At 37.0% G+C, this 13828-nt stretch overlaps 1 protein-coding gene across 2 annotated transcripts; it reads left to right on the top strand.

The window, feature by feature from the left end:
- Positions 1-22: 22 nt before the first annotated feature.
- On the top strand, positions 23-12200 carry cactin. 2 transcript variants are annotated; one of them, XM_048163775.1, is made up of 10 exons: positions 23-474; positions 1372-1876; positions 2694-2789; positions 4719-4864; positions 4951-5113; positions 5263-5377; positions 6872-7064; positions 7154-7276; positions 8535-8902; positions 11349-12200. In XM_048163775.1, the coding sequence occupies exons 1-10, from the start codon at positions 188-190 to the stop codon at positions 11837-11839; spliced, it is 2487 nt and encodes an 828-aa protein (XP_048019732.1). In that variant the 5' UTR covers positions 23-187; the 3' UTR covers positions 11840-12200. The 2 variants fall into 2 exon arrangements, with proteins under 2 accessions (XP_048019732.1, XP_048019730.1); XM_048163773.1 differs by having other exon boundaries at positions 23-478; positions 1370-1876.
- The last annotated feature ends 1628 nt before the right edge of the window (positions 12201-13828 follow it).

Here is a 13828-nt window from a genome sequence, read left to right as displayed (position 1 = left end):
AATTATGCGAATATTTGTGTAAAGCTTGAATAACAATAAAACGGCATACTTATAATGTATATTATATACAAATAAGCTTTATTATTTCATCTTAACGATTATCACAGGATTGATTTGCGATATATAAGTATTACAAACATTATAGACTACCTATTTACGCGACGCTGCGCTATCAGGCCCTGCAAACATGGGATCGAAGAAGCATCGTAGGAGCCGATCGCGGTCCCTCTCTCGAGAAAGATCCAGCAGACATGTCCGCTCGCCAGAGGACAGACGCGGTCGGAACCGTTCTCCTGTGAAGGGTTCTCGCAGACGAAGCCGGTCTGACAGCGGCGGTTCTAGGAGCAGCGGAGCTTCTGCAGGCCCGAGCCGACACAGAGGCAGAGAGTCCGGCCACTCCAGCGACTCTGACCGCTATCAGAGAGACAGAAGAGTGCGATCACACGGAAGATCAAAAGACAGAGACAGAGACAGGTACTTTAAAACATAGACACAAATAATCAAACTATTTTGTAGGGATTTTAGTTTATCCAGTGGAGGGGGTCCGTGGAAATGTGTAGAGAAAAACAGTGTAGAAATGACATACTAACTGTACTAACAAGTGGAAAGGCGTAATAATGTAACGTAATAGGCAAGACAGTGTTAATTCAAGTGCTTTAAAAGAAAAAAGTAATCATAAAAAGGCTAATACGAAACAAAAAATACAGTACATAGTAATAACCCTTACGAAAATGAAGCATGGTTTTACTTAACTACAAAAAAACAAATAAACAAACAAACAAAAAACATGGTCACTATAGCTAAACCATGGTAACCAAACACAAATTAGTATATTTTTAAACTTTTACAATATATGTATGTGTATATATATATATATATATATATATATATATATATGTAAGTTGCATATACTTCTTTATTGTGACGTACATCTGAGTGAAACTGCTTATTGAACAAGAAAAAATGTAGGGCGGGACTTGATTTTGTTCATGGAAAATTGATTGGTTGGTTGTGGTTTGCTATTGGCTGATCTCATGTGAGTGACATGTTGCCCCGCCCTCGTGCCAGTGAACACATCATCAGAGAAGAGAAGAGATGTCACTGCAATAGGGAGAGGAAGTTATTTTGATTAAATGTTATGACGGCACATGAGTTATAAAGCAAATAATGATGTGCACTGAGAAATCATTTATAATAAATGCTACAATATTCCATAAAAAAACAAGAATCGTCAATATTGATTTCATGGTGACTTTAATATGGGGATCCTTCGTACAAGGATGATCATATTTTACCATATCCAAAAAACGGAAAACTCCTGATTGTGATTGCAAGTGTTCTAACCCTTTTTATTATTATTTATTGTTGTAGCTCTTCAGGTGATGCTCACAGTGATCATAAGAAACATAAGATGAAGAAGAAACACAAAGATGAGAAGGGCAGGAGGAGGATGAGTAGAAGCTCCTCACGCTCCAGCAGAGACTCCAGCGTGGAGCGCGAAAGAGAGAGGAGGAGACGACAGAGCAGGAGCCCCAGCCGGGAGAGATGGAGGAAAACGAGTAAAGAGAGGGAACGAGACAGCCGTAGACGCTCCGAATCCAGATCCTCGTGTTCCTCAACCTCCTCCGCCGACTCCGATCGGGGGGGCAAGACGGCAGACGGCCCCTCTGCCAAAGAAGAGATGAAGAAAAAGAGGGAGATGATGAAAGCGCTGGAGACCCCTGAGGAGAAGAGAGCCAGGCGTCTGGCCAAGAAAGAGGCCAAAGAGAGGAAGAAGAGAGAGAAGATGGGCTGGAGTGAAGAGTACATGGGCTACACCAACGCTGACAATCCGTTTGGAGATAACAACCTGCTCGGCACGTTCAAATGGCAGAAGGTGAGAGATGCTTTGATGGCAGAGGTCAGATGCTAAGGGTGGAAATTTGACTTTTTGATCATGATATCGATTCTCTTAGTCAGTGAAACAAAATCAGATTTACCTCAAAACATGCCATGATATGATTCAGAATTAGATTCAGTGGGCCTGTGATTACATACATCAATATTATGTGCCTATTGTACACAACCAGTAATTTTTACTCACAAATGCAGAAAAAAAAAAAACGTAACAAACATTTAATTGAACTCTCTGAAATTCCTGCAGATCTTGTATCCTAATTGGGACATCCACAACAAAAAATACGTTTTTGATTTTTAAATAATATAGAAAATTATGGACAAAAAAAAATCTATTTATCAATCATCTGATGACAGCTCATCATTGACTTAGTTCACCCAAAAATGAAGATTCTGTCATCATTTACTTACCCTCAAGTTGTTCCAAACTGGTATAAATTTTGTTTTTCTGCTGAACGTGAAAGATATTTTGAAGAATATGGGTAAACAAACAGTTGATGGACCCCACTGATGACATTCTTCAAAATATCTTCTTTAGTGTTCAGAAATTCATACAAGTTTTGAACAATTTGAGGGTGAGTAAATGATGACGATTTTTATTTTTGGGTGAACTATCCCTATATATATTGATCAATATCATATCGTTAGTCATTTGATCATTGCATAGATTCATATCAATGTACCGTTACACCCATAAATGTCTCTTGATATTGCAGTGATGTTGCTTGAGAAAGTCTGGTTAGGACTTGTGTTAACAGAAATAAAGTTAATTTGCTCTGTGTGTATGTAATTTTCAGGCTCTGGAGAAGAAAGGCATCGGGCACTTGTCAGAAAAAAATCTGAAGGAGAGAAATAAACGCATCCAGGAGGAAAACCGCAGGGAACTACAGAAGGTACCAAACACTTCTGAACACTGAAACGTTATAGAATTAAGGTTGATTAGCATTAGCATCTGCTCTAGAGTTTTGTTTTGTGTGAAACATGACAGGATTAGGGATGAATGTAAACAGTGTGTAATTGACATAATCGATTACGTCGACACGCCGTTCCAGCCCTAATAGAATTGGGAATTTATTTTGATTTCTAAATTTAATTAAGAATTACTACAGAATTTAGAAAGATTATATATACTTGATACATTAAAAAAAATAACGAACACTATAATGAACACTTAAACATTATAGAATAGGGAATTTGTAAGACGATTTTGATTTATAAATTAAGAATTACTACAGAATTTACAAAAGTAATATATACTTGAAAAACTTTTTATGTATCAAGCATTTTTAGTCAACATGACAGGAGGCTCCATAAACAAATATGTGAGTATTAGTCAGTATCAAATATAAAAGGTAAGTAGTTCATTAACTTTCAAATATACGGAAGAGGATTAGGGCCAAGCAATAATAAAAAAATAAAACCATCTCGAGATTAAAGTTGTTAAATTTCGAGAAAAATGTCGAGATAAAATGTTTAGAATAAACTTGTTAAATTACGAGAAAAAAATCGTAAAGTTTTGAGAATAAAGTCGAGATAAAATGTTGAATAAAGTCATTAAATTATGAGAAAAAAGTCGTTAGATTACGAGAACAAATTCGTTAAATTATGAGAAAAATATTGTTAAATTTCTAGAACAAATTCGTTAAATTACGACTTTTTTCTCGTAATTTAATGACTTTATTCTCATAATTTAATGAGTTTATTCTCCACATTTTATCTTGACTTTTTTCTCTAAATTTAACGAGTTTTTTCTCGAAATTTAACAACTTTAATCTCTAGATGGTTTTATTTTTTTATTATTGCTTGGCCCTAATCCTCTTCCGTACAAATATAATGTGACCGCAACATAAGTTATTTTTTATTAATATTTTGAATTAGTTTTTATTTTTTATATTTTCTTAATAATAGTTTTGCTTATTATGGTTTTAAAGTTTAGTATTTTGTTGAGTGTTGTTGTCATTTTTATAGTTTTAGATTTTTTTTATTTTTATTTTTTTAAATGTGTCAATAGTTCTATAAATCTTTATATCAGTTAAAGTTTTTTTTGTCTATCAAGTTAAACTGAATGGCAACTAGCTTGTTTTGGCAACTAGCTGAAATAAAATGTTTAATTTTTAAAAAATATTTAAGTGTAAATTTATTTTATTTAAGGAACAACTTTTTTTCTTTACTTTACTATACTTGTTTCTCTGAAAAACAATGCTATAGCCAGTTATTCTGGAAATGTCTGTTTTTGTTTTGGTCTTTGATCCCGCCTGCTGCCAATTTACTCAATAGTATTTCGACACCCCGGGTTGCCAGTTGGTTGAAAACAAAGTTTATTTCAGCCATAGAAACCAGCAAACAAACTGGGTCAGCGATCACAGATTCTACCTGACCTTAAAAGCCTCTGCATCCACCTAATAAGCTCTATGACCAGAGGAATATTAAAACACGGATAAATCAACTCATCAACTTACTGTGTAAGGCTCATACATAGCCTTCCAATGCCAATTGCGCTGGATCCTGTTGCGTGTCCTCAATCTGGCAACCCACATGAGCCTTGAGTCTGAGGAGGAGGGGGCGGGGGAAACAACTCTCTCCAATATTTTGAATTTGGACTGCAGTACCCATTTCAACCACTAGCTGTCAGTCTTATAACTATAATACCCTGCAACATATGAATTAATCTTTCATGACATTTATAACTAACATGATTAATTTCCTTAATGAAATGTTCTCTCATAATAAATTGTACTACTTTTTATGTCTAAATGTGTTTCCAGATGCTTTTGGAAAATGAACTAAAAACTGAACTAAATGTGTGAGACTTGTGTGTTCAGGTGAAGCAGCTGCGTCTGGAGCGAGAGCGGGAGAAATCCATGCGCGAGCAGGAGCTGGAGATGCTGCAGAGGGAGAAAGAGGCGGAACATTTCAAAACGTGGGCGGAACAGGAGGACAACTTTCATCTGCACCAGGCCAAACTGAGGTCACGCTCTTCAGATGGCTAATCTTTTTAATACATACACGCATGTGATTGGATCATTTGTAATGTGTTTGTGTGATGTGATGCAGGTCTAAGATTCGCATCCGTGACGGCCGAGCGAAACCCATCGACCTGTTGGCTAAATACATCAGCGCTGAAGATGATGATCTGTCGGTGGAGATGCATGAGCCGTACACATTCCTCAACGGACTCACCGTTACAGACATGGAGGACCTGCTGGAGGACATCAAGGTGTGTAGGAGAGAGAGAGTCTAACACATGATTGGACTGCCAGTTCAGACATTACATAAAAAGTGTAAAGTTTCAGTATTTCTTGCATAAATTCTGTGATGTTTTTGGTCATAGTGTCGTAGTATTAACAGCTGTGTTACTGGCTGCAGGTGTACATGGAGCTGGAACAGGGCAAAAACGTGGATTTCTGGAGGGACATGACCACCATTACTGAGGATGAAATCAGCAAACTGCGCAAACTGGAGACATCAGGGAAAGGACCAGGTGATGTGATGACCTTCGCTATCACATTAACATCCTGTTTACAGTTGATTCATGTCAGAGTAAATATTGTGTGAAAGAAATGGTTATTAAAAGTTAGTCATTTTCATTTATGCTATAAATTAATGTTTATATATATATATATATATATATATATATATATATATATATATATATATATATATATATATATATATATATATAGATTTTTAAAGGTATTTAAATTGCTATTCAAAAGTTTGGAGTGTTTTTTTTTAAGAAATTAATGCTAGCAATATAGCAATAGGCATTTATAATGTTACAAAATATTTCTATTTCAAATAAATTCTGTCTTTTGACCTTTCTATTCAAAGAATCCTGAAGAAAAAAAAGTATCAAGGTTTCCACAAAAATATTTAGCATCACTGTTTTCAACATTGATAATAATCAGAAATGTTCTTGAGCAGCAAGTATATTAGTATATCAGTATATCAGAATGATTTCTGAAGGATCATGTGACACTGAAGACTGGAGTAATGATGATGAAAATTAAGCTTTGATCACTGGAATAAATTACATTTTAAAATATATCCAAATAGAAAATAGTTATTATAAATTGTTATAATATTTTACAATATTACAGTATTTTTTATCAAATAAATGAAAACTTGGTGAGCTGAAGAAACTTAAAAAAAAAAAGACAAAAAAGACCAACTCCAAACTTTTGAATTGTAGTAAATATTTTTTATTGTATTATAGTTTATTTATTTATTTATTTATTTGTTATTATTATTTGATTATTTTTTTATTAGTTTTTCATACAGTAGTGGTCAAAGGTGATATTCGGAGGGGATTCGTTTGTCGATGTTTGTTTTTAATGACCCTACAAGATTGATTAAACCATCACATTATGAGGAAAATATTTTATATTTTTAATTATTTTAAATTTGAGGGAAGAACAAAAGGGTAAACTTGATTAAGGTATTTATCTGACAAAATAATCTGGCAAAAAAGGGGTTAACGACAGCTACACGTTTTATTTTACTATGCAACAACAACAAAAAAAAGCATAGAAAAACAAAAAGCACACATTAAATACAACATAATCAGTTATTAATATTTTGCTGGTTCTCTTATTCATAATTTCTTTGTATGACAGCCTGGCCAAAAATTATTTCAGGACAATTTAGCATGTTTCATTGTGTTATCACAACTAAAAAATTGACTCCAAGCTCAACTACGCAATATGCGTACAAAATCTTTAACACATTTTTAAATAAAGGGTGAAAATGTCCATTTTCCTAGGCCGAACATCACTTTTGGCCACTAGCTACAGTTCTCTCTAAATATCTGCCGTGAACTCAGTTGAAATCTGCAAATTCATGTAATAGTGCAAATGAAGTTTATATGAAATCTGTGACATTATATAGTTTTCTATAACACTTCTCATAGTTTTGTACATTTAGTAAAATAAATCCAGTGCAGAACCCCTCATCCATCTTTTTTTGTTGGTGTCAGGTGACCGTCGTGAGGGTATAAACACATCCGTCAGCACAGACGTGCAGAGCGTGTTTAAAGGGAAGACTTACAGTCAGCTTCAGGCTCTTTATATGAACATCGAGAATAAGATCCAGGCCGGAGGCTCCAACCTGGACATCGGCTACTGGGAGAGTCTCCTGCAGCAGGTGCGGGTCTACATGGCACGAGCCAGGTGCGTATCAGACTATAAGTCATGAGGCCTTTGGAGATTTTTAGCATTCAGTAATGTATTAAAATAATTGCCTGTCTGTCTTTATGAAGGCTGAGAGAGCGCCATCAGGATGTCCTGCGGCAGAAGCTGTATAAACTCAAGCAGGAACAGGGTGTGGAGAGTGAACCGCTGTTTCCCATCATCAAAGAGGAGCCAGAGAATGAGCGGCCCATGTGAGTGGTTTCATTTCTACCTGAATGTTCAGACTTACAAATGCTATTTTTAAAGAGAAATGTGGGTTGAAAATTCAAAATAGTGATATTTCCAAGATGGAAAAATAAACTGGAACCTGCTGAATTAAATTTGCAATAGAATGGTCATGTGATTGTGTAGAGTGCTACATTTTAAACATGTTTGTTGTCATTTTGCATACTCTTTAATTATAAATCACCTAAGTAACTTGCCGCTTCAGATAAAGATTGTATCAATTACACCATTACACCAGTAGATGGCGACAAGTGACTCTTTCAAAAAATGTATTTGTCCCTGAATCATTCATTCATTCAAGAGAATACTTCAAAAACGCTGATTCATCCAATAATGAAACAAGTGAAGTCTTTATAAGTGAGTCATTGAACCAATTTTTTTTTTTTTTTATAAATAATTCATTCAAATGATTTCAATATTTTTCAATTAGTCTGCAGCAATTAACATTTTGTCAGAACCTTTAGTAAATTACAAGTTGTTTTGTTTAGTTTTCTGTTCAGAATCACTGGAGAACATCTATTTTGAACAAAAAATAAATAAATAAATAATAGTGATTCTCAATTTTACCAGAATCATGCAGCTCTAGTATATACTACACATTAACCAGTACCATGGTGACAGAAAACCTGGAAATATTAGGGAATTTTAAAATAATAGGGCCTGAAAATATCATGGACATTTTAATAATATTAAAAAATATAAAATATACATTTTCTAGTTCTAAATATCTCAAAAATTCTTAAAATTGATCTATAAAATAATAATAATAGTAATTCTATCACAACCGAATGGAAAATTCAATAAAATTACTTAGACTTCCTAATCTGAATGTTATTTTCAGACTAATTTGAACTGCAGAAAAATACCTAGAATATAGAAATAACTATATTTCTAAGATGGAAATGAACTGGACTCAACCTGTTGAATTAAACATGCAGCTTAATGAGGTCATATAACCAAGTAGTTTGAAATGATTATTGTTGCATTCTGCATACTGTTTCATATATATATTATAGTTATACAATACATACTTCTTACTAAGCAATATGCTAACACTCCTAAGTTTCCATGATTATAGAAAACCTAGAAATCAGGAAATTTGTATAATTATTATTAATTTTTTTGGGGGGGGAGGGCCTAAAAGATATATCCTGGATACAATTATCTAGTTACTCAGCTCTAAATAACTAAAAATTCTAACTAAAAGTCCGTTCTGTTACCCAGAAGCCCTAGAGAGACGGAGTCTGCAGACGAGGAGGCGGGCAGCTCTCAGCAAGGTGCCAACTTGGAGAAAGAGGAGGGAAGACGGACCAAAGGGAAGGATGGAGAAGAGGGTGAGCGGTCTGGAAGGAGCAGTCCCGAGGAGAGGAAGGGTGGAGAGGGAGATGGAGAGGAGGGAGAGAAAGATGAAGCGACGGAGGCCGTGTTAACGGAGGAGGATTTGATCCAGCAGAGTCAGGCAGAGTACGACTCCGGCCGCTACAGTCCCACCCTCCTGCAGCCCTCCGAGTTACCGCTGGACACGCACATCATCAACGTGGAGGAGGACCTGCAGAGACTCCTGCTGGCGCGGAGACAGCTGCAGGTGACAGGTGTGTATCGCTCTATCACATCATATACCGTTGTGAAATTACACACACCACATGCTTTAAAGGGGCTCTATGTAGGAATGACACCCTGTGGTCAAAATAGGTACTGCAGTCCAAATTCAAAATATTGTTTGCCCCGCCCCCTCGTTCAAAGAAGTGGGTGGCCAGCTTGACACGCAACAAGAGGGTGCGCGATTGACAATGAAAGCTGAGGAGACTTGCGCACTGTAAGCTGATGAGTTGATTTATCTGTTTTAATATGCTGTCAGTCATAGAGGTTTTTAGATGGATGCAGAGCAGTGATGCGCGGGTCAATGTATAAACAACCCGCACCCGACCGACGTTTTCAACTAACCCGCCCGCAACTCGGACCGCAAAAAAAAAAAGGAAAATATTGTACCCGACCTGCTTCCTGACCCACATTTTTTTTAAAGTAGTAAATGCTCATTGTAGCGTCATTGGGCCATAGACGTAAGAACCCCCCCATCAGCCTCCCTGGCCAATAATATCCATTAATCCAGCCTGTGGAGGAGAGAAATGTTTCAGGACTTGACGTTGTGCGCTCAGAGGTGCAGCGGCGAGAGCAGGCAGTTCTTGAGGCGGCCCATCATTTTCCATTTCAGCTGTCTAGATGCATATTATTGATGAATGCGATGTTTATGTTTCGACCCTGCTTGAAGAATTAATCAGCAGGTCAACTGAGAGAAGGCCCACTTTTGGAAAAGTGTGAAAGCCCTTAGGAGCGCAAACTGTTCTTTTTCTGAATGTTGTATGATATAGCCTAGTGTTATGTAATAAAGGCTTGATTTATTCATTTATTTCGTTTCATTTTCTTAACAATTAAGATGCTGCATGTGTTTATCCAGTCTAATCGAAGTGTGCGTCTCTCCCCCGACTTTCCCAACAAAAATCCCGCCCCCTCTCAGAAAATACATAAATTATTGAGCTATATGCGTTTAAAAGTAAAATGGTACAATTTCATTGCTCAGTTCAACGTGTTGGGAAATCGGGCATTTTGTCCCGCGTCAGCATTTATTCAAAAGTTAATAACGCTCAACATTCAAAAGGTAAATAAGGATTTCCCACTTGTATTAGTAGGCTTAGGCTATTTCGCCACGTGAAATTGAAGCTCTCACAAGCACAAAATGCAGGGATAGAATATGTTAATAAAGTATTTATTAACGCATTTTAGACGAACAAAAACAGGTAGGCTAAGCCAAAGACTGAGGCTACAATATCCATAATGTTCACAAATACCCATGAAAGTAAAACTGAAACCTTAAGTAAGTAAAACAGAAAATTACAAAAGTTTAATTGGCATATCTTTATTTCAAACGACCTGACCGACCGCGACCCGAATATCATTACAAATATTTTTGGATGACTCGTAACCGCGGGTGACCGCGGGTGACCGCAGGCACCCGCTCATTTTGGATCAACCCGCACATCACTGATGCAGAGGGTTTTTAGGTCAGGTAGAATCTGCGATTCTCTGACCCAGTTTGTTTGCTGGTTTCCATGGCTGCAGTATGCGGTTTTTTCCGTCAACTGGCAACCTGTGATGTTGAAATACTATTGGTTAAACTGCAGCACACGGTTTCACACAGACCAAAACAAAGACAGACATTTCGACACAGAACGCACATTTCAAAGTAGAATATCTGGCTGTAGCGTTGTTTTTCTGAGAAACAAGTAGGTGAGCTTAGCATGTTTCGTAAATATCTGCAAACATATTGGGGTATTTTTATGGTTTATCAGCGTAACAATCTTGCATATAGCCCCTTTAACATTTCAGTACCAGAATTGCACCAGGAAAAAGATCAAATGTGAACTTTTAATGTTGAAAATAAGCTTGCCTTTTTATCGTTTGAAAGATTTTTTTTTTTGTATATAATTTCTTTTTTTAATATAAAATTGCCTCTCTTTTTATCTCCCTATTTTATTTCTTACTTTTTTTTTACTTTGTCCAACAAAAAGTTTCCTGCACACTGGGTGCTCACAAAAGGCAACATGAAAAAACTTTTTGCTGTTTGAGCAAAAAGTTGAGAAACTCCTTTTTGTCAAAGACTACATCTGGATCAGATTCAGAACCATGATCAAAACATAGATGGACTCCATCAACACCCCCTAATGCTTGCACAGTCCTATAGCTCATCCTGGGTCAACATTTCATTCAGTAACATTAGGTAGTTTTGATCTGTATGCTGTTTAATGTTGGTGATCGCATTATTTTAAATATCCATATGAATCCATATGATATCGTTTGTTTCTGCATCTTCTTCGCCTTTGTTTTGATCAGGACAATCAGGACTCTTTCAGAAGATGAGTAATAGCGCCCCCTACCGCAGTAATACGGAAAATTCCGTCAATGGCGGGGAATGAGATAAGAGTTCACATTTGCCTTCTGTTAACATCTATTCATGTTAACTTTTGTCTTTTTCTTGAACAGGTGATGCAAATGAAAGTGCGGAGGATGCATTTGTGCGTCGCGCTAAAGAGGGAATGAGCGGCGACGAGGCCCAGTTCAGTGTCGAAATGCCTTTGACTGGAAAAATGTACCTGTGGGCGGACAAATACCGTCCGCGCAAACCCCGCTTCTTCAACCGCGTTCACACCGGCTTCGAGTGGAACAAATACAACCAGACCCATTACGATTTCGACAACCCTCCGCCCAAGATCGTCCAGGGTTACAAGTTCAACATCTTCTACCCCGATCTCATCGACAAACGCTCAACTCCACAGTACTTCCTCGAGCCCTGTCCCGACAACAAGGACTTTGGAATTCTGCGCTTCCACGCCGGACCGCCGTACGAGGACATCGCCTTCAAGATCGTGAACCGTGAATGGGAGTATTCCCATCGCCATGGCTTCCGCTGCCAGTTCGCCAATGGAATCTTTCAGCTGTGGTTCCACTTTAAGCGGTACCGCTACAGACGGTGAAGAGGGAGGATTTGATAGCGTCTGATTAATATTAGCCAAGTGTTGATTATTGGGAACACTGAACGTTCATTTTCAAATCCTGTAAAATTGGTGTAAATCTAAAAATGCAAGTACAAACTCTGGTTATTGATGCCACACACATCCCCGTTAGTGGAAAAACTGGTTTTCGATTGGATAGGACCTAAATATGTCTACTTGACCTTGTTGAAAATCTTTTGTACATTTTCTGTTTTACAGGCACTTCGCTTGAGTTTGATTCTTTTTAAACTGTGTTCGTAGTTTGAGGTCTACCTTGAAAAATGTTATTCTTGTACTGTTCGTCTTTGAGATGATCCATTAAAGGTTGTTTGCTAATTTTTAATAGTTTATGCTCATGTTTTATTAATGTTTTTCATTGGCAAAATGCATTTTAAATGAGGCCTTTTACAGCATTTTAGGTACAAAACGTTCTGCAAAACATTCATAAAAAACATGTAACATGAGCTGCATTATTGACTAAGATGCAGTCATTTGACACTTGTCTTGGCATCCTGAAGATACAGGAAGTTTGTTCTTGTCCATGTGGAATTTCCTTTAAAGGCAACATACTTGGGTTCGTGGCAACACCCACGGCAGGTTTTAACAAGACAGCATGTCTCGCTTTAACCCCGATGAGGGCCCCTAAAACAGCAACACAACCATTACAATTGTCCTGACTCAGACGTCAGGGCTCGATTATTTTGTACCCACATTCTTTGCACTTGATAACTTGTCTACTTTGTTGACATATTTCCTGTAAGTGTTAAAGTGGCGTGAAGACTGCAAGTGTCTGTAGAGATTGAAATGATATATCCAATTAACTTGAACTGGCAAGTTTTCCTCAAAATGTCGCATTTCCTGAAGTTCCTGAACATGAAAGATGGAATACACTTAGCTTTAAATATTCTGAAGCAGTATTAGATTTAGTGAGTTAAGGACACTGAGATGTGGCATTTTTTTAGACCAAGGACAGTCTTGCACACTTATTTCCTATCACGTACATCCGCTCTCAAGTGGTCAAGACAGCAAGTGTGTGTACTGTGTATTTGCAGATGTAGTTTTGGATAGAAAAAGAAAGAAAATAAAAAGTAGGCTGTATGTGATGTGGTTGTGTATGATTTGGGCATAGGGAAGAGCCTATAAACCAACGGCCCAAATTATCAGGTGTTCGTAAGATACTCGGCTTGGCTTTTATATGGATGAAACACTTATTTTGTGTAGTGAAAATGATACTTTGTGATTTTGTATATTGTAGTAACACAATTGAAAATATGCTGAAATGTTTGTGGATCATCACCTTTTGATGATCTGTTGTGACAGTACTAAGAGTTTTGAAAATGTACCAATTGCTTGTGGAAATTGCACCAAAGCACTTAAAAAAAAAAAAACTGTCAAATGATTTCTGAAGGATCATGTGACACTGAAGATTGTACAGAGAAAACTACACAAAGAAAACAATAAAAAAGACTGCACAGAGAAAGCAATAGGAAATGCACTCCACCGCCACAGCCTTCATGCACGCTCGCCACAGAAAACTCTATTACTGAAGAAAACTTCAGTGAAGTTTGAAGGTGGAAGCGTTATGGTATGGGGCTGTTTCTCTTCTCGTGCTACTGGCAGAATCAGTATTATTGAAGGTCATGTACTGTGAATTCTTGAGATCAATTTGTTGCCATCCACCAGGATGATGATGATGAGACATTGGTGGTCCATCCACCAGAACAATTCAAAACACACTGCAAATGAGAGATTGTATTAGTTCCAGAAGAAAAAAATTAAGTTCTTAGAATGTCACAATACTATATATATGGTAACACTACAATAAGGTTGAGAGTGTAGGGACATTTTGCTTATTTTCAAAATAAGTTTGGCACTTTATGTGTCCAAAGATTTCAATTGCAATGCATATTTTTAAAGGCCGTTTTCTCAAAAAAAGAAAGCACTTCAGAAGCACTTACACCAAACATTGCA

Source organism: Megalobrama amblycephala, linkage group LG17 (assembly GCF_018812025.1).
Source record: "Megalobrama amblycephala isolate DHTTF-2021 linkage group LG17, ASM1881202v1, whole genome shotgun sequence".
Taxonomy (NCBI): Eukaryota; Metazoa; Chordata; class Actinopteri; order Cypriniformes; family Xenocyprididae; genus Megalobrama; species Megalobrama amblycephala.
This window is presented reverse-complemented; position numbering and strand designations above follow the sequence as displayed.

What these genes read in the sequence shown, in the direction of transcription:
- cactin (XM_048163773.1), top strand. Translation starts at nt 188, where the DNA reads ATGGGATCGAAGAAGCATCGTAGGAGCCGATCGCGGTCCCTCTCTCGA. An exon ending in ACCGCAGGGAACTACAGAAG is followed by an intron (nt 2,790 to 4,718) that starts GTACCAAACACT and finishes TTGTGTGTTCAG; the next exon opens with GTGAAGCAGCTGCGTCTGGA. An exon ending in GTCTACATGGCACGAGCCAG is followed by an intron (nt 7,065 to 7,153) that starts GTGCGTATCAGA and finishes GTCTTTATGAAG; the next exon opens with GCTGAGAGAGCGCCATCAGG.